Below are 23,803 nucleotides of genomic sequence, written 5' to 3'. Positions count from 1 at the left end.
CAAGGGAGAGGTCTCAGCTCCAGCACTGCTGGATAAATATTCTGCCCCTAGGCCACCACTGCAAAGCTTTAGTTCCCCGCTGCCAGTGGGCAATGAGAACTCAGTTCCAAGTCTTTTCAGCTGAGGGCAGCTGTGCACCATAAAAGGAGCCAGGAAGGCCACGGCAGAAGGGAGGCTCGAAGGAAAGGAGCCCTGAAGCTGGCCTGAGGAGTGCTTGAGCTGTGCAGGGCTCTGGCTGCCCTTCCCCACAGCTGACACAGGCGTCACTCTTGCATCAAGCTGTTGATCTTTGTGAGCAGCACATCCGTCTCAGACTCTGAGGAGACAGAGAAAAAGCAGTCATTGTGGGCAGCCACCATCCCGCAGAGACAGGCGGAGCAGCCTGAAAAGCAGGTTTGAGGATATTCGGGAAATGTGGGATTCCCCTGTGCTGTCCCACAGGGCTGCTTGTTAACGGCAGGACAGGGGGAACTCCCTGGGCTGGGATTCCCTTCCCTCCCCCAGCCATCCCAAACCACTCTGTCACGTTTGGCTGGAGAAAGCTGCCTGCCTGTCAGGGAGAGTCCCAGAGGCAGAGCCTGGCTCCAAGGGAGGGAAGCTCCCGTTCCGTGTGCACTCACCCGCTGGCCGTCTCCTGTGGGAACATTTCCTAGGAGATGGAATAGGATCAATGTTAGCATGCAAGTCTAGTCTCACCGTTCCCTCCCCTGAGCTGCCAGCTGGAGGCTCTGGGGCCCCACAGTCCCAGAGGGAACTGCTCTCAGAGCCTGCAGCACTGGGAAAAAGCAGCAGGACCAGGATTCCCCAGCCTCAGCCCACCAAGCCCGGGGTGCAGAGTGGGTTAACAAGTGTGAACTAAGGCATCCAGCAGCCTGAGGCAGGGTCAGGGCAGACTTTTAGCTGCAGCTTGGAGATAAAAGTTGCTCCCACACACTTCTGTCTTATTTAGCCAGACAGGAGAGCACGCCCCCAGGATCTGAGTCCAGAGAGGGCTGGCAGCAGGTTTGGGTCTGCATCAACCACCCAGGGCACACTACAACCTCCCCCAGCAGAGCTGCCTTGGGGGAAAGGGATCAAACCTACTTCATCAAGACGAAGGCCCAGATGATGATAAGGAAAGAAACGCAATCTACAACAATCCAGATCATGAAGTATGTGCTGCTGGGCTGCAAGGCAAGGAGACAAGCCATTGAACACCAGCTAGGGGTGGTGTGCCATGGCACAGCCCTGCCTCCTGTTCTACAGGGTCGCATGCTCCCATGCCAGTACAGCAGTAAGCAGAAGTCACCCTCCAAGCAGCTGCACAGGACCCACAAGTGTCTGGGACACAGGGCTGTGGGGCAGGGTGAAGGATGGAGGGGTCACTTACCAGCAGCCAGATGGGGTGTTTCATCTCCTTTAGCACCTGGCAGGCGTTGGTGGTGACAGAGCTCACCCCTGAACACCACAGCACGGAGAAGAGCCAGGGCTGGTTCACCACGTACAAGTTGACAGAGATGTTGTCCTGGCGGTACTGCCTGTGTGGGGACAGCCATGGTCAGAGAGCAGACAGCAGGGTGCCACCACACTCTGCACAGCCAGAAGGGGCTGTACATTTGGGATATGATCCAGCATTTGCAGTCACATGAAGCAACAGTCTGGAGGTCCAGACCGAGGACAGATTTGCTGGCAGGGCAGAGGACTGCAGCCAGCTCCATCCTCTGCACCAGCCCTGCCTGATAGGGACACTTGTTCACAAGGCACACTCCCAGCTCTTCCCAGAAGCACCCCTGTACTCAGCACCCTCACCTCTGCTGGCCCCTGGGACAGTCCTGAGACCCACACAGCTCCCAGGTACTTGGACAAAGCGTTCTCACCTGATCTCCTCAGAGCTCATGTCCTGGTAGGGCAGATTGACGTGCAGTACTGGCTCCTTCTCATTCTCAACTCTCTTCCGGCCGTAGACATGCTGGACACCTGGGGCCTGCTGTTTGACATCTTCCCTGAACCCATCTGGAAGCCAAAGGACCTAGGCAAGAGCCAGAGAGCACGTGCAGAGGAGAAGTGCTCCAGAGAATTTGCTCTCTTTCAATATTCCCTCACAGGTCCAGGCCCACACGGCCTGCTTAGACAGCTGCTTCCTGTCCCCTGGCTTCACACTCACCTCTTCCATGAGGATCTCAGCCAGGACAGTCTCCTAAGAGCTTGCCCCAGCCAAGAAATAAGCACAGGTCCCACTGAAGGGAGAAAGCAGTTCCAGCCTAGGAAAATCTGCAACAGTTAAGTCCTTTCTGGGTCTTTGAATGGCTCAAGAAGTGAATCCATTTATCCCCAGCTCTGCAGCAAGAATGCACCTTGGATCACCACTATAGTAGCAGTCTTTTCTATGTCCCCTCCTGCTTTGCATTCCCAAAAGGCCAAGCAACGTGATTTGAGTGCTGATTTGTCCCCTGAGGGCAGCACATATCCTGTGCTGCAGGGGTTGGATGAAGCATAAAGGGAGCACAGGAGGGTGCAGCAGGAGTCCAAGAGCTGCAGGGAGAGGTGTGGTGGAGTGTGGGGAGGTGAAAGCCTCAGCATTGTACTCCTGCTCATGCTGGCAGGGCTGCTCTCCTCCCTAGCCTGAGTCATTGTTTACACACCAGGGTGGCCAGTGCTGGGAAACCAAAGTATTTGGAGGGGTCTGAAATATTTGGAGGGGTCTGAAGCTGTAGGCATTAAGCTCTAATTTTTGTAACTTTTCCCAGCTAGAGAACCCCACAGGTGGGCAGGGCTGCCCAGCAGGGATCACACATAGGGACGGGGTGTATGGGGTGTCAGGGATGGTCAGTGTGGCTGGCAGGGCACCTCCCACCACGGCAGGGGTGTGACAGCAAGGCCTGGCAGGGGTGGGGTGGTGACCAGCTCACCTGCTGCAGTGGGATGCCTGACTCTAAAATCACTCCCAGGGTGACATTGACAAAGTTCTGGTAGTCACTGTGGTTCTCAGGCCGAAGGTCAAACATGATGGAGATGTTGCTGTGCTTGGCTGCCTCTAGAGCCTGTTCCAGGGACGGGATCCTCTGTTCAGCTGCCTCCTGGCGATCACCAGGAGAAAGACCCTGCACAGTGGGAAATGGCCTCCGCTGCAAGGGTGAGAGGGGGGCAGTCACCACAGGCAGACCACCTGTCAGCTTCCACATCCCAAACTGGTTCCTGTCTCTCTCAGTTTCCTACCCTGGCCTCTCCATGTGCTCTCCAGTGCAGACAGGCACAGGGAACCTCCCTATGCACATCCATGGGCACCTGTACCCTTCTCCCCACTAACAACAGAATTCAAGCAGCCCCAACGCCTGTGGGCATTCAAAGCTGCTCAGCAATAGTTAGTCACCTTTTGGGAAGAGCCTGGCCACAGCTGCCTTCAAGCCCAGGCAGGCTGTGCAGCTCAGAGCAAATATGAGACACCACTTCTCAAAGCAGCCTCCTCATGACTCAGCTGAGGAGTCAGAACAAACCCCAGCTTGGGGCATAACTGCACTCAAGGGATTTGTGCAAGCTTCTGCACCCTGTCCAGGTGTCTGCTAGGACCAGGAAAGGTTCTGGAGCCCCAGGGCAGGGCTAATGCTTCACCCAAAAATGCACCCATTCCTCACCAGCCACCCTAAGGACATTCCTGACCTCCAGAAACCAGCTGCCAGCATCCAGCTGCTGGAGGTCTGTCCAGTTGAAGGCAGTGCTGTTCAGGGCAGCCCTCTCAGGGAACACAGCCTGCACGTTGGTGGTCCTGGTGAGTTCCTCGTCATGCATGAGGAATGGGACCCCGTCAGCACTGGCAAAGGAGCACAGAGGAAAGCCATGTGTTTTAAGTTGTTTGTCTCCTATCCCTGCCCTGGCATTTCTACCCCCTCCCAGCCACCTGCCCAGAGTAACCCTCATCCTTATTCTGCTCATGGCCCTTTACACAAAAATGTGCACCTAGAGAACAAGCCACCAACCAAGTATTTCCTTGCTCTCTGAAACAGCTGTCCCAATAACAGGATTGCATGAGATGAACTGGAGCCAGGGTCTGTTCTCCAAGCAGTACCCCTCCCCTGACGGAGCCTCCCTCCCCAGAAGGCAATCTGCATGGGGAGGACAGAAACCCAGTACCTCTCCCAGATCATTGGGACACCAAGCTGGAGCCTGTCCCATACTGGGAAGGTGGGAGTGGCAGAGCCCTTTGAACAGGGCTGCCTCTAAACGCAGGCTCTATCAGTCCTCCAGGTGTCTTCCATAATGCCCCCTGTGGGAGGTGACATCCCAGGACACACAGCCCCTTCCTCCCTCTGAACCCCTTTACCTCACCATGACGTCTGTCTCAAAGACTTGCACATCACAGTCCACTGCCTTGTGCAGTGACATGAGGGTGTTCTCGGGGGCCAGCTGGAAAGAGGGATGATGTTAGTGCAGGGGGCAGGCACTCATCCTGCCTGGATGCACCCAGCAGCTTGGCTGAGCTCTAGGGCAACCACAATGAGCCTGGGATGACGTGGGCCTGGTGTGGGGTGGAAAAGGACTGGGGGTAGACAGTCAAAGCCTGCCTTGTCCCTGTTCCCCAGCCCACACAAAACAACCAGGCTTTCTGCTGGGAGTTGCACGCTCCTGGTCCAGCAGTGCTCAGGAAGCAGCTCTGTCCTGCAGCTGCTGTATCCCCTCTTCACCCTGCGCTCACCCAACCTCCAGGCCTGAGCTGCCCTGGCTGCTGTGGGGATGCCACTGTTCTGGCCAGAGTTTGTCCAGGCCTGTGGCCACAAGGATCTGTGCCCCACAGCCAGGCACAGCCTGGCTTTTCCTAGTGGAGCAGCCTGCCCCATCCACCCTGACCACTGCCAGGGTGCTGGTCACTCACCATGGGTGCTCCTCGATGGCCAACTAGGGCTGGCTTGGGGGGCAGCTGGTTCTCCTCCATGATGCAAGGGGAGGTGATTCCCAAGGGAGCCAGGTATAGTGCAATCATTGCTGCACAGTACACAAGCAGCACAAACACCCTGAGACCTGCAGGCACAGACAGAAGTTAGAAGGGATGAGGTACAGAGGTACTTTGCAGGTCACTAGGAATAAGCCAAGGCTGCTTCAACTGGCATTAACCTGTGTTGCCCTAGGTCAAACATTGCACCCTCAGCCTCAGGAACATTGTGGATATATTCTTGGCCTTTGCCAACTCAGCACTTCTGCAGCACTCTGCCACCTGTAGCCCTCCTTCAGCTGCAAAGCAGGGGGGGCTGAAGCTGCAACAAGGGCTGGTCATGAGAAACCACCAAGAGCAGGCATTACCACCACACTGGAGACCCATTCCCACTACTGCACTGATGCTCCTCGAGCAGTACTCTGCCACCAGTGCTGCTCAGCTGGGTGGCAGGACGCAGGGCACCAGCCAAGGTGACAAGTGGAGAGCTCGGAGGGGGATTACCTGTACTGCGAGTGCGGTAGATGAAGCTGGCCAGGGGCCAGGCAAGGAGCGTCATTCCCCCCACAGCTCCAATGTGCAGGAAGGGACCTGTTGCCTGGGGAGGCAAAAACCACAGGGTGTCAGCCAGCACCAGTGCCTGTCCCCAAAATACACAAGCCTCAATGCCAGGGATCTGCCCCGCAGCCAGTGCTGGAAGATCCACAGTGCCGGGAGGGAGGGACAGGCTCCTGGGGGACAGAACAGACTCCCTGCTCTGGTCCAGCCACATTCATCAGTCTGGTGGCAGTTGCTCCAGGCAGGACTGCAGGGGCAGAAGGAGCACCTTGCCTGGCCAGGCAGCAGAAGTCAAGGGCAGGGAATTCACCCTCAGTGCATGCAGCCGTGCTGGGGGCTTCAGGCAGCACCCTTCAGCTCAAGCCCACAGGTCAGGCTCTGGGTACAGCAGGGGAGTCCCTGATATCGAGGTGACTCACCTGCAGGGAGATATGTGCACTTTTCCACTCCTCCGCCCACTTTATTCCCAGCCCTGTGAAGGCTGCAGCTACCACCAGGGCAGTCAGGATCAGCAGGATCTGTGGGGCATGCACAGGGTAGTTAGGGGAGCACACAGCATCTTGCAGGCCAGGCAGAGTCCTCCTCATGCCTTCCTTATGAATCCCTGCAAGCCCTGATACCCCACTTTCTCCATCTGGGTTTGCAGCTGAGCTCTGTGCTCCATGCTTTGAGCACTGGGAATATTCCCATCCCAGAGACATGTGGCTGAGCAACTGACAGCTGCAGCCCCGGTCAGCAGGGACACACAGGGGGGTCACAGCAGCCATACACAGCCCCAGCAGGCTGGTCCCAGCTTCTGAAGGTGCAAGGGCATGCAGGGCAGGCACCATCTCCCTGCACCTCCGGTCTCTCACCTTGTGCACCCAATGTAGCTTCAAGGGCTGGCCACAGAGCTGCAAGAACAAAGCAAGGACCTGCAAGGGCAAGGAGCCGTCAGAGCTGGGCTGTGCCCCACACCTCATCCCTCACAGGGCACGGGACTCAGCCACAGAGCTTGGGCTCCCTGGCACAGGCAGGGGCTCTGGCTGTGCTCAGGCTGACCCAGCTCCAGACGCTGCAGTCTCCTCCCAGCCCAGGGCAGCCTGTGCTCAGCACAGCCCCATTCCCCCAGCCCAGCGGAATCAGGAGGGCTCACCAGCAGCACAGACGAGTAGCTGATCAGCACAGCCGTAGCTATGAGTAGGACCAGGGACCAGTCCAGCCACAGCTTCCTCTGTCTGAAGATGAATCTGCCAGCAAAGGGGAAGGTCAGAGGGGCAGGGATGATGTGGGGAACAAGGCTGGATGTAGATCCTACTCACTCATTGAAGTTGTGGAAATCATTGAGGATGATGATAGCGAAGTAGAGCCACACCAATGTGAAGAGGAAGACGAAGAAGAGGAAAAGGAACCAGCTGCAATCATACTGAAAGCCAGAGAAGAGAGTTATACACATACCCTCAGGGCACTTAGCCCCCAGGCAGGTTGCTGAGACCCCTGGGTATCACCCAGCCAGCACTGGGGAGCACAGGGGGTCACAGCAGGCAATAGCCAGGGGTCCAGGCACTGAGCTGCCCCATGGAGAAGAACCAGAGCCACCCTGGCTGGCTCTTTTGGCTGGACCCATGCTACAGAAAGATGAATCAGCATGTCCTACAACAAACTAAAATTCTGCCTCTGCCAGGCTGGGGAGGATGGACCCTGTGGCAAGACTGCCTCCTTTGCCATGCAGCACTCCATGGGAACAGACTGGGACTTTGGACATAAGAAAGGGTGGGGAGCCAGGTCCCATTCCCTTCTAGCTGCATGATCCATGTGCTAGGCAGACAGCAGTGCAGGGCCTCAGAACTGCCCTTGTAGTGGTGAGTCTGCAGGCTGGGTCCAGCTACATTGTCCACGACCACTAGTCCCACGTGTGGAGGAGGTGGGGGGTGCCACAGGTGCCAGAGGGACACCTAGCAACCCAGACTTATTTGTACATTCCAGGCAAGACACGACAAGCCGCAGCAGAGCCACACCCATGGGAGTCGGAGACCTCAGAGAATCCCAGGGCCTCACCACTCCCAGGTTACAAATTGCTGGGGACACCCTCCTGGTGGGGCCACACCCAGCCCAGGAACTGTGTCTCCCACGTGCCTGGCCAGGTGCCCCGGGACCTGCTTGCCAGCTCAGCCCTAGGGCTCTGCTCTGCCCCAGGCACGTGCAAGCCCCACTGCAGATGCACACTAATGCTGCTCTACCCTTCTTGCCACCCAGCAGGAACACAGCTCACCCTCCCAGTGCTCCAGGCCAGGGCAGTTCCTGGACAGTGAGCGTGCCAGGTAGTACCCAGCTTTCCTGGGGCTTGGCCGTGGGAAGCAGGAGCAGCAGCAAGAGGTCAGCAGCTCAGTGTCTGGGCTGAGCATCCCAGCCACAGCCCTTCCCCACCCCAGCCAGCACTCTGAGACTCCCAAAAAGGGTCTGGCAAGCCCCAGCTCAGCATCACTCTCACCTTGGTGGTTCTCAGGCCCTTCCTCTTCTCCTTCTTGGCAGTGATCCACTGGCAGCTGTAGGGGCAGAGCAGGCAGGTGGCACAGGTAGAGCAGCAACCAGGGGGGTCTGCCATAGCAGCAGACTGTCCCAGAGCTAAGGTCAGGTGTCCTGTGGGGATACACACAGTGTGTTGGCACAGGCCTCCCAACATACTGCCCCCACCCCATGGGGATAGAGCACTGAAGCATTTTGTGTCCAGGTACCCTGGCAGGTGGCCCAGAGTGCTGGAGCATAGTGGGGCTGCTGGTTGTGTACCCAGGCAAGGCACGGTGCCAGGGGAAGCAGCAGCACAGGGTGCAGCCCAACCTGTTCAGCAGGCTGTGCTGGGACCCTTCACCCAACAAGCTGGAACAAGCCTGGAGCTGGCAGGGAGCAGGGCCTGCTCCCCAGCCCAGGGTTCAGCACTCTGCCTGGGAGCCAGGACCACTGTGCAGGCTCCAGGGACAAGCAGCCCAGCCAGCCAGCTTGACAGCACCACTGCACCCAGGCTTCCTCACCTGCAAGGACTGTCCAGGGCCATGCCATGGCCTGGGAAGTCCTGTTCTGATCCCTAAGTCCAGGTCCTTGCTGCTGCAGGACCATCCTGGCAGCTCCTGAGCTCAACCTGCACACCAAGGAATCCCCAGTGTGGCTGGAGGAGCTGCAGCTGAGCAGGCACTGGATGGCTTTGGTCCAAGTGCTTGAGGGGAACCCATTTCTACAGTCACAGAGATCCAGGCTGAGGGCAGGGCCACCACTGAGTTCCCCAAGCTGGCAAGGGGACAGAGGCAGGATGCTTTGCTGTGATCCCCAGATTCCTGGTGCTTGGCTGGAAGAAGCAGGGACCCCAAAACAAGATCTTCCTCAATCCATCTGGAGAAATCCCATCTTTACTATTGCTTGTGCTGTTGTGGAGCTGCTCCTCCTCACCCCAACCTCCCCAACAGGCCAGGCACACCATGCAACACAATCACCATGCAGATTAAGCCTGGCTCTCATTTCACTGTGACCACTGAACCAGGCATGGGAGCCAGCTGACCACATCCCCTCCAGTGCTGGAGGCAATGATGTGCCTCACAGAGCTGTGTCCCATTCCAGTCTGGGCTGTGGAGAGAGGGAGCAGAGCTAGCCCAGCTCCTCCCTGGCTCAGCCAGCCAGACCAGAGCAGCTCTGCCATGCCCTAGCTGTGGCCCAGGTCAGTCTGATCTGCCCCTGGAACAGGGCAGCACTCCAGCCTGTCACCTTGCTCCTAAATACCACTCTGTGGGGGGCTCCAGGGCCGGGGTGCAGAGCCTGCCCCAGCGTGACTCACACAGAGCACAGGGTCACGCACAGGCAGGCAGCACCCTGAAAGCAGGACACCATCCCTGGCCAGGCAGCTTCTGCAGGCTGGGGGATGTCTGGGGGCTGCCATCAGCAGGTCCAGCCAGCCAAGGCACAGAGAACGATGAGCAGCAAAACAGAGCCCCACATATGCTGCCCCCTCCACCTTCTAGGCACCAGACCAGCAGCTGTGACCTGCTCAGTGATGGCACTGAGAGAGTCAGCCTTAACACAAGGATGCCATGGGTCCAGGTCCCCTTCCTGATGCTCAGGGGCTCTGGCTGCAGGCTCATACCCCTGCTGTCACCAGAAGCAGAGTCACCATTTCCACCAGGGACCAGCAGGTTCAGCCAGCCTTCACTTGGAGCCACCCTGTCCCCTGTCACTGCTCACACGGGCAGAGCACTGGTGTCAGCAGCTCCTGGCAGGCTCCCACGCAGGGTACACAGTACAGGAGGAGTGGCTGTGGGCACCAGCTGCAACTCAGCACTCAGCTGCTCCAAGGGACTTGCTGCCAGGACTGGAGCTTGGCAGAGAGTGGCACAGGACTGGTCACAAATCTGCCCCAATGGTGCTGTCTGGAGGGTTTGCAGGAAAAATGCCACCCTGTTCTCCAGCTCAGAGCACGACTGCAGCAGTAGCATCAGTGATTATGGCACAACATCCCTGTGCAGGGCACACATCCCAGACAGAGCAGGGATAGGCACACTCCAGACCCTGCTCAGCTTGTGCTCCAGCTCCAGTGGGAGAGCAGCAGAGTGAGAGCCGGGGCTCCATCATGGCTGGAAGGACCCCACCCAACAACCCCCACTGCACATGCAGCCCTAGTGTGCGAGGCACAGCGAATCTGAAGGGCTGACAAACCCATTGCTACAGCCACTGACACAGCAGCGTGTGCTGGTAGCCTCACAAGGACCTCTGAGCTCGCACAGGACAGCCTGGGGGCCATATGCAGATCGAGATCCCCTTGTCCTGGAGGAGCCGAGCTGAGCCAGCCCAGGCTGTGTGCCACCGGACAGGTCAGCAGGAGCTGGTTCCTAACTCCGCTGCTCCCTTTCCTCGTAGGACGGAGGACAGAGCACGGGCTCAGCATGGGGCATAGGGTGACCCCAAAACAGCAAGAGCAGCACAGCCTGGCCCAGACCCCGCACTCTCAGTCTCATGCCCGGGGAGCCAGTCCTGCGCTCCCCGTTCCTGCTCTCCAGAGACTAGGAACAACACGGGCAACCCCCTTCCTCCCCCCGTCAGCTTCCCGCAGAGCCGGGACGATCACCCCCTCCCCGTGCCGCACTGCCAGCCCTGGCGCGGCAGGACAGCATCCCCAGGGCCGGGGCAGCCGCCCCGGGACCCAGTACCTGCTCCCCGCGGCTGTCGGGCTCCCGCAGCTGGGCCAGGTGAGCGCGGGGCTGGGCTCTCCCGGGCCCATGCGTGCCAGCACTCGGCTCCCGCTGCGCTCACACCCTCCTGGGTGTGCCCCGGCCCGGCGGGGCGGCCCGGCAGGTCCGCACAGGCCGGCAGAGGCGGGCACACTGCGAGCCGAGCCGAGCGGAGCGGGGGGCCGGGCCGGGGTCAGGGCGGGCCCCGAGGCTGCCGCGGGGAGAGGGGGAAGGGGCCCCGGGGCCGTCACGCGTCGCAGCGCAAAGGAGTTTGCAGGCAGGCCACGTCCAGGCAGACGGAGACTCCAGGGAGAGCTCCCGGGAGATGGAGGCAGAGCTTCGTGCATCGCCGCGCCTTTGAGAGAGGGGCTGTGGGAGCCTCTCGGACAAAAGGGGACTTTTCTCTTCCCGGCAGAGGAAGCCCGAACAGACAGAGCCCAGGTCACCACGGCTGGCCCGGCAGACACACCGGGGCATGCTTTGAAGGCAGAAGCACAGAACTAAAAGTGCTTTTCTTGCCTTGAGCCAAGAGAAATCCTTCCGAACCAGTGCATTTGAACTTTGCTAAAGCAGCTGATGAAAGGAGGCTCCAGACAGGCCTGATGCCACCTGAAGATGGATGGGCTGATGCCTTCCAATTTCCCCCTCCCTCCCTGTGGCACAGCACAGCTATCCTCCTCTGCTGCAGGTCTCTACTCCTAGTGAGCCAGGATGCACGATGGGCACTCAGGCTTTTCTGCGTCACTGAATTGATCTGTCATTGCCTGCGATCTCAGCGGACCCCTCTGATCTTCTGCCACTTGCAAAGGACCCGAGAAAGCTGATTTACAGGGAGGTGATGGCATTCTGCAGTGACATAGCAACTGCCAATTTAGGCAGAAGCCTCAGCACTCAGCCCTCGGCTGATCCTGTCCCACACTATGGTTAACAGCTTCTGCACAACTCCTTGGGCAGCTCCATGGAATGTGCTGATTAAGGCCTTATCAGTGGAGGGTCTGGGGCACTGCAGGAGGGTTTGTGCACGAACACCCACTGCTCTGCACCCAAAGGAGTAAGCTAAAAGCATTGCAAGGGCCAGGAATATCCTTCAGACAAGCCAGCAGCCCTGCACACCCAGATTTTGCCAAATGAGAGCAGTTTGGCAGTGAGGTTCACCTCCCGCATCCATGTGTTCTGCCGACTCTGACACAGACCAGTCGCGCTGCTACACCAAGAGCAAAGCTGTGTGCACACAGCGAACCTGCCCCCCAGGAAAGCCCCTGGGATGCAGAGAGCCCATTTTATGGGGGAGAAGGTTGACTCTCAGGGATTGGGTTGCAGGTTTTGAGGAGATGAATTAGTAAGCACTGAAGTGAGGTGAAGGATCACTCAAGCCAAGAAACACCTTAGGCAGTGTGTAGGGGAAAACCGAGCATGAATAGAGACTAACGAGATCCTGGAGGAGGGGAAGTTGCAGCAGAGCTCCGGGAGATAAAAAGTTGTGGATTTTAGTGGAGTGAGGCAAAGTTTGTGGAAGAGACACCCCGGGCAGACAGAGCAGCGGGACAGGCGGCTCCCCGGGGGACTGGCCCCCGTCTGACGGCGCCGGGAGGGAGCGCACTTCCCGGGGGAGCCGAGCTGCTCCAGCCTAGCGCTGCGGAGGGAGCCCCGTTCCCGGGGGAGTCGAGCTGCTCCAGCCCGGCGCTGCTGAGGGAAGCCCCGTTCCCGGGGGAGCCGAGCTGCTCCAGCCCAGCGCTGCTGAGGGAGCGCATTTCCCGGGGGAGCCGAGCTGCTCCAGCCCAGCGCTGCTGAGGGAGCCCCGTCCGCAGGGACCGCCGAGCGCGCCTGCAGCGCCGCCGGTGCCCACGCGAGGGCGGCAGCGCGGCCCCTCCCGCCCGGCACGGCGCTGAGGGGACGGGAGCAGCGCTGGGGCCGAGCGGAGCCGTGCCCTGATCGCCCACTGAGGCGGCCCTGCTGAGCCCGGGCAGCGGCCTCGGAGCGCTGCCCGTGAGGGCCGGGAGCCGTGCTGGCTACAGCCAGAGCCGCGCGGGCACTGCCGCTGCCTGGCCACCAGACGGCGGCCTCGGCCCGCGCTGCTGCTGCGGGAGTGTTGAGCCGGGTGTGTGACCCAAAGGACAGGGCTGTGACCAGAGGCGTGACACAAAGGACAGGGCTGTGACCCAAAGGACAGGGCCGTGCCCAGAGGTGTGACCCAAAAGACAGGGCTGAGCCCAGGGGTGGGACACAAAGGACAGGGCTGAGCCTGTGGATGTGACCCCAAAGGACAGGGCTGAGCCCCGGTGTGTGATCCTATAGACAGAACTGAGTTTATGGGTGTGACCTAAAGGACAGGGCTGAGCCCATGGATGCCACTCAAAGGACAGGGCTGAGCCCATGGATGCGCCCTAAAGTGCAGAGCTGAGTTCAGATTTGATACCCAGAGGACAGAGCTCAGCTCAGGGCCGCAACACTGAGCTCAGCAGACTGACATAAACACGGGCATCATCGACATCCACTTCCCTGCCAGCTAAGACTGATCTCTGGGAGCCAAGTCGCAGATGAACAGTTAATGCTGACAACCAGCGTGTATAATCAAGGAGGTTTAGCTCTACCTGTCTCACTACAAAGTCAGAGGCATCAGAATTAGTCGGGGAAAAGACAGAAAATTATCTTCCTGTCAACACTGTTGAATGAGCTCAGGTACAACATCAAGTTACATTGACGTAAATAGAGTTTGTGTCCTGCCTTGAATTGAGAAGGTGCATCTGTGAGTGTTCTTTTAGATTATGGCAAAGTGATAAAAACACTGAGAGGAATGGTCTAAATAAGCAGAGAAAGTTATGTTGGTGTATTGCAGTGCAGATTAAGTTAAGTTATCTCCCTAGACTCTAAACTTGGTGGGTAGAGCAGGTATTTTCAGCACATGTGAGTGACTTAACAGCTTCCTGTTAGGTTCCTGTTTGTCCACTGAGCTGGAACAACAGAAATGATTTTTTTTAAGGAAAAAAAGGCAAGCCATTATTTCAGTTACTTCTGGTTTTTGCTATACTGCACATAGTCTACAATAAACACTCCTTTTAAAGATGGACTGTTTTCCCTTCATGTAATTTCCTATAGGACCCAGGACCAGGAATAAAAGGAGAAGGCAATACAGGTTTGTGTAACATTATTTCACACTCTTTCAGCTTGTAATAGACAACAAAAACTCAGTTTCACAGTTTCTCTGCTATTAACGCTTAAAAGCCAGTGACACAGACTGTGCTTCCACCTCAGCTAGTAGCAGACCTACATAAACTGATAGACCAAGGCAGTGATCTCTGTCATTAATCTAAAGTCAATCTGCAGTAATATAGATTTTGCTGCATATTGAAGCTGTCCTGCAAATGCACATTAAGAAATTAAATTGTTTGAAAGAACTAAGCAGACAATGAACTGCCTGCTTAAGGGGAGGGTGTATGATCATGGCAGTAGTCCCAATAATTTTTTTCCTAAAGGCCAGAAGCTTATAAAGAATTAAAGTCTGTGGTGAGCAAGCTTTGAATCAGATTTTTTTTCCCTCCAGAAGTGGGCTTAGTTAAGGAGATCAGGAATGCAGATTGTGAGAGTATTACTCATCTTGAGGAAAAACCTCTGTGGATGACTGTACTTATTTCAGCTCTTATCATGGAGTTTGTATGATACAAGGCAAAGCACTTGACCCAAACTTTTCACGGGTGGTCCTTAAAGGTTTTATTTCCTGTGTACTTGAAAACAGCATGGAGCAGATTTTCAGGAGTGCTAATCACTAACTGTTGTAATTGAGATGAGTGATATGAGCCCTGAGGATCAAATGCTAAGGAGTGTTAAGAGTTCAAGCCGCAGAGTCACAGCAGATCTCAGCTTGGGCACTACACCAGTGCAGTGTCTAGCCCCTTTGTTTTGGTAAGAATCCAACACCTCTCAAGGGTTTATGGAGATTAAGGTAGAGAAAACACAAGACCACAGTAGATCATAGAATGGCCTGAGTTGGACATGACCTTAAAGACCATTCAGTTCCACCCCTCCTGCCAGGGGCAGGGACACCTTCCACTAAACCAGATTGCTCAGAGCCCCATCTTACCTGACAAGTTCTTCCAGGGATGGGGCAGCCACAGCTTTTCTGGGCAACCTGCTAGTGCCTCACCACCCTCACAATGAAGAAATTCTTCCTGACATCTAATCTAAACCTCCTGTCTTTCAGTCTGAAGCCATTCACTCTGGTCCAGGCACTCCAGGATCTTGTGAAAAGCCCCTCTCCATGTTTCCTGGCTCCCTTTGGGTACTGGAAAGCCACAATAAGGTCACCCAGATGGCTTCTTTTCTCTAGGCTGAACAATCCCAATTCTCTCAGCCTTTCCTCCTAGGAGAGGTGTTCCATCCCTCTAATCACCTTGGTGGCCTCCTCTGGCCTCGCTCCAACAGCTCCATGTCCTTCCTGTGCTGAGGACCCCAGAGCTGCAGGCAGCACTGCAGGTGGGGTCTGACCAGAGTGGAGCAGAGGGGCAGAATCCCCTCCCTCCCTCCCTCCCCTGCTGCCCACAGGGCTTTTGCTGCAGCCCAGGACACACTTGGCTTTCTGGGCTGAGACTGCACATGGCTGGGTTCTGTCCAGCCTCTCATCCCGAGTCCTTCTTGTCAGGATAAGCAACAGTTAAAATGCTCTATAAATTTTATACGACAAAGTGTAGTTCAGAAATAATTTTTAGGCACAGTGTCATGTCATATCTAAAGAGAAAACCAAAAATAATTCAAACAGGCAACTCCTGCTTTCATTAAAATAAAAAAAAAAACAGTTATCAGATTCTGATAGTTATACCTTGTAACACATGCCATGCTTCATTCATGATTTCAAGGACCAAAATATTTGGTTTTGTTCACATGCAACTCTTTCTTTTTGGAACTTGAACTAGTGTAGAATTTGAAGATGTTTATAATTTGTCATTTCCTAATTGCCTTATTGCATACTTAACTGAAGTCACAGAATAACAAACTTGGCAAATCTTAAGTATTAAATTTAGGATGCAGCAGAAGGTATGCTCACAGGCTGTACTTGCATGCAATTTTGCATCTTAACTGCATATCTTTGTGTTTTATGTAATCTATACAAAGGAAGTCAACTAATTTAATTATAGCACAACTGTTTTTTCTGGTAAGTCCATTTCCTTTGTATGGATAATTAACTCTACTGGAAGTTAAGTTGTAGGCATAAATTACTGAATGTGGCAACACTGATATTCTGTAGATCTGGTTTCACCAGCTCTGCATGGAAAAGCACTTGACTAGTGGTCTGTGTTATTTTCTGATCAATATTTGTGGGTTTTTTTCCAGGAAAAAACATAATATTTACTCTGTCAATAAAACAGCTTATGTGCCACTTACTGCCATTGCTCTACTACAAACTCATTTGTAGTTAGGGTTTTTAATGCTTGCTTACTAACTTCTAAGACATGCCATTATTTTTGCACTGGGATAAGCCTTTACTGTGGAATGTTTGCTCCTGCCACACATCTAATTTCTGCTCAGAGTTACAGTTACTGTAGAGCAGCATTTTCCCCCCTTTCAGCATGTAAAAGCAGCTGCAAGATCGCTGTGTTAGGTCATGCTGTGGAACACAAAATTGATTTGTTGCTTGAGCTGCCTTTCTCTCCTTGTGGTTTCAGAAGCCTCCCATGAAGTCATTACCACTCACTGATGTTACTGTGAAGCCACAAACTTTGTTAGGGCATTAGTGGGGACCCAGCAGCTGTCTGATAGAATAAAACCCTGCAGCAGCATTTATGTCAAAAATGAGCTGAAGTCCTTGACAAAGAGTTCAACTCTCAAGCTATAAGGAGGACGTGTTAGGATACAGCCCAAGCTACAGAACACCTTAGTTACTTTGCATTTAAGTATTGCCACAGAGCCTGGCGGAGGGCAGTCCTTGCTCAAGGAGTGTCCCTTCAGATCCCCTATGAGCCTTACCATTCATGGGATTCCATCCTCTCTGCTAATCCAGGCACAGAGAACAAAGCCCTCTTGCACACTTATTTCACTATCCCTTTCTTGTTCTCAGCAAGCTCATTTGAGGGTAGGGAACAGTTCTGTGAGTCACAATGTGCTGCAGTCATTAATACTCCCACTGTACTTGCAGTGCTACTGTGCTTTTTCTCTTAATACCTATAAGCTGTTGCTGTTAGCTTTGCAGAGCTATTAGAGCCTGTCCTGCAGCCCTTAGAGAAACAATTAATTATATTAGATGCTTCTATAAAAGCCAATTCCTCACACATATAGCTACATTCTCTGTTTTATGGTAACTACAAACAACTAAATTAAAACTAAAGCAGAAAAAAACTCCAAAAATAACCACAAAAAGAAGCCCCCAGATAAACAAAAGGCCCACAACAGCCCTACTTACCAGGCAGAAGCAGCTCCTTGTTTCACACTCTCTACTGTATGGAAGCAACAGCTGTTTGCCATTGCCAAATTTATAGGAGCAGCCTCCAGAAGTGTGCTAAGGGTGGGTTTATATAAGGGCCCTGGCTAGGGAGTGGTCAGTAATGTGGTGGAGCTGTGGGATTTATATGTCCTTGGGTGGCTGGTGGTGTAGCTGTGTCATAGTGAAGTTGATAGGTACTGTTGCTAAAAGAAAGGTAGTTCTTATTTATAAAGCTAACATTTTGGGTCTAGAATACTTAGTTGGATGTTATTTATCTACTTTAAGTATAATTTCCTTGCTGGTTTCATTTATGATTTATTGTCTTGTACCTCTTTAAGATTTTTTTTTTTTCTAGCTGTAAATATCTTTAGGCACAAGCTCTTCTGATTTATTTAACATAGGTAAAATATTACACTTCTTAAAGAAGAAAGGTTTTAGTACTATCTAGCATGCATTTTCTTACTTAACCATTATAGGTGCCTACTGTGAGTTTCTGTAATGGCTCTCTTTTAGTTACTACTGTGTGAATTTTCTTCTGACCCTTTAACTAGTGCAAAGGGTTGTGGGGGATTTCTAGCTAGTGGTCTGCATTTGTATTATTTTTCTTTATATTTTCTCAGAGCTACTGTGTAATCAGTATCTCTGGGGCTTAGCTTTTGGCTGTCTGTGGTTTCCAATATTCAGTATTTATGGTCAAAATACTTATTTTGGGGGGCAAAGGTGTCTGCCTCAGGCAGTTGAAGGGGTTTGTGCAGTTTTGAGGATAGCATTTTCAAGTTTAACCTTTTATAGTTTGTATCCTCTGAAAACTGTACTGTAAGAGATCCTTGCTGCTTTTTCAGGTGTAAAGGTTGACAGCATAGAGAGGCTTGACATTGTGTCTGAGCTGTTCTGATGAAGAGTTATCCCTAGAAAATACAGTAGAAAGCGGTTTTTTTTTGGTAGCTGGTTTTCTGGAATCCCACCAGCTTGTTCCTATGAAGTTTTAATTAATGATTTGAAATAATGATAGAATAATTATATCATGCTTTTAGGTAGTTTTGCTTTTGAGTCAGTAAAAGCTTCACAGATTCAGATGTTACTAAGACCAGTTAAATAGTAACTTTGGAGGTAGTGTACTTAAAACAGCATGTGTGTGTCTTTAGTCCTTTTTTTCCCCAGCTTCATTATAATTCAAATTCATGCAGTTACAGCTTGTGCACTTAAAAATGTGCCAATTACTTTCCCTCACAATGTAGCTTGTGATAAAGTCCCCTTTTATCCTTTTTTTCTAAGTTGTTTTTGGGTTTTGCTCCAAAACCCAAGGAAGTATTTGATCCTGTGTCCAGAACAGAATGTATTTTTTGTATTTACATTGGAAAATAAAACCAGACTTGCAGTTCTTGTCTCCTGTGTTGCAGCACACATGCACTAATCCTCTCTGAGCACCTGTAGGTATCTCTGTGTAGTGTTTTCTGGCTAAGGTACTTACACAGAGATCTAAGGGCTGTTTCTGGAGCTTACCTTATCTGAAGAAGGTGCTTGAGTGCCCAGAAGAATTTCTGTTCTTTAGCAGAACTGGGCTGGTCCGTGCCTTACAAAGGTGTTATTGGAGTTGGTGAAGCTGATGCAGAGGGTTATCTCCCTTCTTGATCACTGCAGGGTGATGCTGAAATGGGAGGGTTTTTTGCCTGAAATCCTGAACTCCAGCACTGTGAGGAAAAGAAGCACACCTGGGAAAAAAAGTGCTACCCAGCAAGCTCTGAGAGGACCTTCAATGGCTGAAATGGTTGCTGAGATGAAAAATGCCACTCATAAACTTGCAGCTGTCACTGAAGGTACCACCACAGCTTGTACCTCATTGCATTAGAGCTGTAGGATATGTACAGCTCTGGGAGGAAGGTGATTGCTGCCTCAGGTACTTGCACTTGCTTGCCTTGTCAGGTGCAGTTACTGACAGATGGCTGTGAGGAGCTGAGAATATGCCTGGCTCAGCATGGAGGGCTTGTCTTGGCACTTGGGCTGTTTTGTCACTGTCAGGCTTTGTTTGTGGGTTCTGCAGGGTTATACAGAAGTAGAGCAAGTACTGCATGTGAGACAGCCCTTACATGTAAAGTCTGGCACGGAAGAAAGCAACATGCTGGTTGGCAAAGCAAATAAAAAAAATGGCAGGGAGGATATAGGGGAATACATCCAGGATGAATCTGAAATGAGCAAACGCCAACAGGGATGCAGCAATGGCTGAAAGTTTGCTGGGAGGTTTAGTTGGGTGATAAGATGTCAGGAATAAAACTGCAAAGCTTAGATGGATGTTGTTGAAGCCTTGTGTCCATGTGGAGTTGTGTGGCACTGGTGTGTTGGAGGTGTTTGCCAAGGGTGTTCTGACTTCTCAGATTAAGGTTCTTGGCTAATGAACATACAGTCAGCAGTTTAGAAGGATTTACCTAAGTAATAATGTATGTTTCACTACTTTGTGTATTATGTAGGTGTTTTATATTATGTTAAATTCTGAATGAGTCTCCCTGGGTGTTAGTCACTTGGTTAACAGAGCTAGGTTATGTGACCGTTAATATTTCTGTGAAATATTCTAATTATGTTTTTTCTGAAGGTTTTTTCTGTTGTGTGAAGCCTAGATAAGTGTTGTGTTTTCTGTTTCTATAAAACACATGTAAATGCACGACAAAACAAACACCCCCACCAAATGCCAAAACACAAACACAAAAAACCCAAACTTACTCTAAATCTGTTGTGACTTAAGCAAAGGTGGCAGGTAACAGCCTGACTGCAAATGCTAATTTAGGTGATTTTGTCACTTCAGGAATGTGGCTGCACTCAGTCACAGAGGGATGAAGCATTTGGAGTAGCTCTCTAAATGGCAGGGGACTGGTAACCCAGATGGTTCTTTCTGGCCCTTTAATTTCCTACCCCAATGTCTTGTGTTGCTGAAGTTCCATGGCTGTCCTTTCCTGTGCCCTTTAGATAAGTGCCTGCTTATCCCTTCTATAGACCATGGGGAATCCAGTGCAGGTGGGATTGTTGAGAACAAAGGTGGTTTTTTTTGGTATAAGAGCACAGGCCATTCCTGGTGGTGCTCCAGGTTAAGGGACTGTTTTTGCCAATGTGTTGTGGCAGTGAGTGCAATAAACTTCCCTTGCTGCCTCATGAAATGTGTGGATCCCTTGTGCAGCAGGCACCTCACATCTGTCAGGTAGCTGGTTTTTGACTTTTGTGAATGAAGCTGCGTGTGTGCTTAAAAGCCAGGGCCCTAAAAAGCTCTGACATCTGCATCCTAAATTGTATTCTGAGTATACAGGAAGCAACTCATCTGAGATTAAATGAAATGTGAAATGACGTTTAGCTGGGAAGAATATGGATTTACTGCTGGTGATCAGAACAGTTTCTGATAATAAAAATAAAGCATTGTGTTGAGGAAACTTAAACAAATACTTAATGGTGTTTCTATAATCAATGTGAAACATGCAAATGAGGTTGCCAGATGGCACAAGAGAAACTCTCGTAGATTCTAGCAAAGTAAATAACACTTCTTGCAGTGAAAGTCAACAACGAACAGGAATACTTATAATGTATTCTCTTACAGTAATAGGATATTCATGAACAAATAATAGATTCCAGGTTAATCTATCAGTACCAGAGGGAGGTGCCAACATCTCAAGTATTGACAAAACGTTTTTCTTGGGTTATTTAAATTTTCAATTCATCATTAAGCAATAAAATCAATGATTCAAGCCCCTATCTGAAGGAAGTTTTAACCTGAGACCACTCTACTTGAATAGAAGCCCTGAAAACAAACATGAGTGCAAAATTTCAGACATGCATAACTAGAAAGAAGTATGAGTAATCTTAGAAAGCTTGGAAAGCAGGGTCTTAAAAACTAGACTGAGATACTTATTCTGCATCAAAAGGCAGATCATACTGATGACTCTGAGAAAGCATTTGTTCTTAATGATGAAATGAAGTTTTCCTTATCCAGAACTTCTATACTTCAAGGAGCAGCATGCATTATTGCTTGTATTATTACCTGATTGCACTTGCCTGGAAATTACCAGGATAAAACCATTTAAATTCCTACACACTAAGCAGTGTACTTGCTCATCTCAGTTTTTAATCTGTTAAGAAACACAGTGTTAAAAATGAAAACCAATCCTATATATAGTTAATTTTTTCCCCACACAGTCTGTGATAGGCTGGTGTAGCTTTTTTTGAAAGAAATATATTTGAGTAATTGCAGAGGTATTTGGTAGTTTTCTCACACAAGTTTAAAAGTCTTCGTTTACCTTCCTTATTCCATCCCTGTGTGCGGATGTGTTGTGCCACTGGAGGCAGCAGGCTGGGCCTGGGGGTAGGCACTGCTAAACTCTGATACCTGTGTGTCCCAGCTGATGCTGCTGGAGAAACAAAAGATTGAAACTGTTCTTCAAAATGCTGGAATGGCCTTCATGAAGGAAAGAGAAGGCTTCTGGGGAAAAGTCTAAGAATTAGATAGTCTGACTGGACCCCAGGGCTGGGAAGGCAGAGAAGGAGCTGTGAGCCAAGTTGAGAACACAGGACAACACTTGCTGCAGGCTCAGACGGATTCTTGTGCAGTCCAACTCCAGCTGATTGTGTGCTCCTGGGTACTCTGAGCATTTGTTAGCAACTTTGAGGAAGGCAATCTCTTTTGATTCATGGAGCATCATCACATTGGGGATCTAACTCTCATAATTCTTGAAAATAATCACAGTGCCTTAAGATTGAAGAGTTTCAATGAAAGGATCTCTGAAGTGGAAATGGGTTTTGTGGTAGGGAACTGTTGTATTGAAGACCTGGCAATTTTTGCCTGAAGATCAGACAATTTTTCTGTTCTGGAGTCTGGTGTCTTAAAGCCAGTTCAGTGTGTGGTACTTCCTGAGAGCTGGAGCAAGATGATCTTTAAGGTCTCCTACAACCCAAACCACTCCATGATAAAGAATTCAGGTGAGATAAGCCTCAGCAACATATAATTAAACAAGAGTGCAGGCAGTCTCTGGGGGCTACAGGGACCTGCCTGGGAGTACAAGCTACTGCTGGTGGTATGTCCGTATGGAGCTGCAGTGCCAGGGGGTGGCTTTTTGGGAAGAATGATAGTGGCAGGTGCAGCCAAGGGCCCTGCTGCAGTGGGCAGATGGTCGTGATTCACTTCAGCAGTTGAAGTAACCGTTCAGGATGCAGGCATCGTCTGGGATTTATGTGCCAGCAAATGACCAAGCATCTGATCTTTAAATCTGTTAAAACACCTAAAGATCAGAGAAAATGCACTTAAGAACAGTATGAATTTCTTAGTTGTTGAAACCAATGAGATCAGTGCCTTGTGGTATCTTAGTCTAATCACTGGGCTGTGCTTGTCACACAGTATTGTTTTCCTTCCCCATGATCACTCTTTTATCATGGCTCTTCTTGATTCTGTTCTCCTTTTGAAGCACTGTCATTCTTTTTTTTCCTCTCACAGCACTGATGTGAGCATGAAAATCCAGATGAGCCAGAAACAGGTGTCAGCTGAATGTTGCAGAGTGCCAGTCTAGCTCAGCACTGCAGCACTCTGCAAGTACTGAGCACTTGGCAGTGTGCAGCCTCCTCTCCTGCACGTGCTGTGACAGGCACCTGTGCTGCTGGTGGTGACTGGGCACTCGGACACAGCAGGAGCTGCTGGTTCAGCAGGAGGACCCCAGATCACACAAAAACTGTGAGAGTGTAAAAGCCCAGGGATTCCTTTGCTCAGGCTTCCTCCCTGGATGCACCAGCTCAAGCTGGATTTGTGTTACTGTGCCATGAGCCAGTGAGGATTCCTGTGTGAGTGTGGGGTGTGCAGGGAGCCAGGTGGGGACCCACAGGGTCACTGGAGCTGCCACTGCAAAGGGGCTTCAGTCCCAGCTGGGACAGTCTGGGGTGGTGCCACTGTGACCCCAGGAGTGGCACCTGAAGGGTCAGACAGGAGAGTTTCCATAACATCTGGGAAATGTGAGGACACAGGGCCAGAACTGGAAGCTGACAGGTGTGCTGTCTTGAGGGTGGCTGAGTTTTCCTGTTTTGCTCCATTTCTCTCCTTAGCTGTCTCTTCCATTTCCTGGTTCCTGTAGGCAGCATGTCCCTAGGAACAGGGCTTTGTACCTGGGCTGTTTGCCTTTGGGTGAGCAGAGGTCCTTAAGATCATTTACTGTTCCCTAAAGTGAAGATAACTGCCAGCACTGCTTTCATACTGGAAATACATACAGTATGCAACAAGTATCATTGTTTTCTGTATAAATATGACAGTGTTGAGGTTAAGGATACCTCTCATGTCCCTGAGTTCCCAGTATATTCCTTGAGCCATCCATGTATGAGTTTTCCCGCAATGAGCCCCATTCCTGGAGCATGTGCTCTATCTGCTGCTCACAGAATGATGTGTGTGAATTATTAATGATATAAATTACTTTGAAACAAGCTGAGCTGAGCCATGAACCCAGGGCAACAGTTTCTGTGTTACTCCAGGGTCAGGACATCGGGGTGAAATACAGTGTGTGTTAATGTGGTGATAGTATAAAGATCAAAAGTACCTGCAATATCCTGGAGTTCATAAAGAGGCAGCAGCAGAAATGTAATAAAAAGTAAAAGGAGCAGGCCCTACTTGTTTCTCTCTTTGGATTTGCTGTCAGGTTTGTGATGAAGCACCAGGGCTGGAATTGTGTTGCCAGAGATATCAGGCCTGTCTGAGATCCCCACTGCTTTATTTTACTCTTTTTTTGATTT

The 23,803-nt window shown here is 51.6% G+C and overlaps 1 protein-coding gene across 1 annotated transcript; it reads right to left on the bottom strand.

The window, feature by feature from the left end:
* Window positions 1-263: 263 nt before the first annotated feature.
* GDPD2 (glycerophosphodiester phosphodiesterase domain containing 2) lies at window positions 264-8,045 on the bottom strand. The gene is made up of 15 exons (XM_041485261.1): window positions 7,932-8,045; window positions 6,763-6,866; window positions 6,597-6,690; window positions 6,316-6,375; window positions 5,881-5,979; window positions 5,408-5,501; window positions 4,847-4,992; window positions 4,298-4,380; window positions 3,637-3,787; window positions 2,889-3,104; window positions 1,857-2,008; window positions 1,370-1,517; window positions 1,084-1,166; window positions 621-649; window positions 264-316 (listed from the first exon to the last, which is right to left on the bottom strand). Exons 1-15 carry the CDS (start codon window positions 8,043-8,045, stop codon window positions 264-266), a joined length of 1,626 nt encoding a protein of 541 aa, XP_041341195.1.
* Between the last annotated feature and the right edge of the window lie 15,758 nt (window positions 8,046-23,803).

Source organism: Pyrgilauda ruficollis, unplaced genomic scaffold (assembly GCF_017590135.1).
Source record: "Pyrgilauda ruficollis isolate IOZ18807 unplaced genomic scaffold, ASM1759013v1 scaffold7, whole genome shotgun sequence".
In the NCBI taxonomy this organism is placed as follows: domain Eukaryota; kingdom Metazoa; phylum Chordata; class Aves; order Passeriformes; family Passeridae; genus Pyrgilauda; species Pyrgilauda ruficollis.
Note: the sequence above shows the minus strand (reverse complement) of the source record. Positions and strands in the feature narration are given on the sequence as shown.

Bases quoted from the DNA above. Each gene is read 5' to 3' on its own strand.
- GDPD2 (XM_041485261.1), bottom strand. From the start codon at position 8,045: ATGGCAGACCCCCCTGGTTGCTGCTCTACCTGTGCCACCTGCCTGCTC. The intron at 4,381-4,846 runs GTGAGTGACCAG...CCCTCTTTCCAG, and splicing joins GCCATCGAGGAGCACCCATG to CTGGCCCCCGAGAACACCCT. The intron at 650-1,083 runs GTAGGTTTGATC...TCCATCTCCTAG, and splicing joins TGGGCCTTCGTCTTGATGAA to GAAATGTTCCCACAGGAGAC.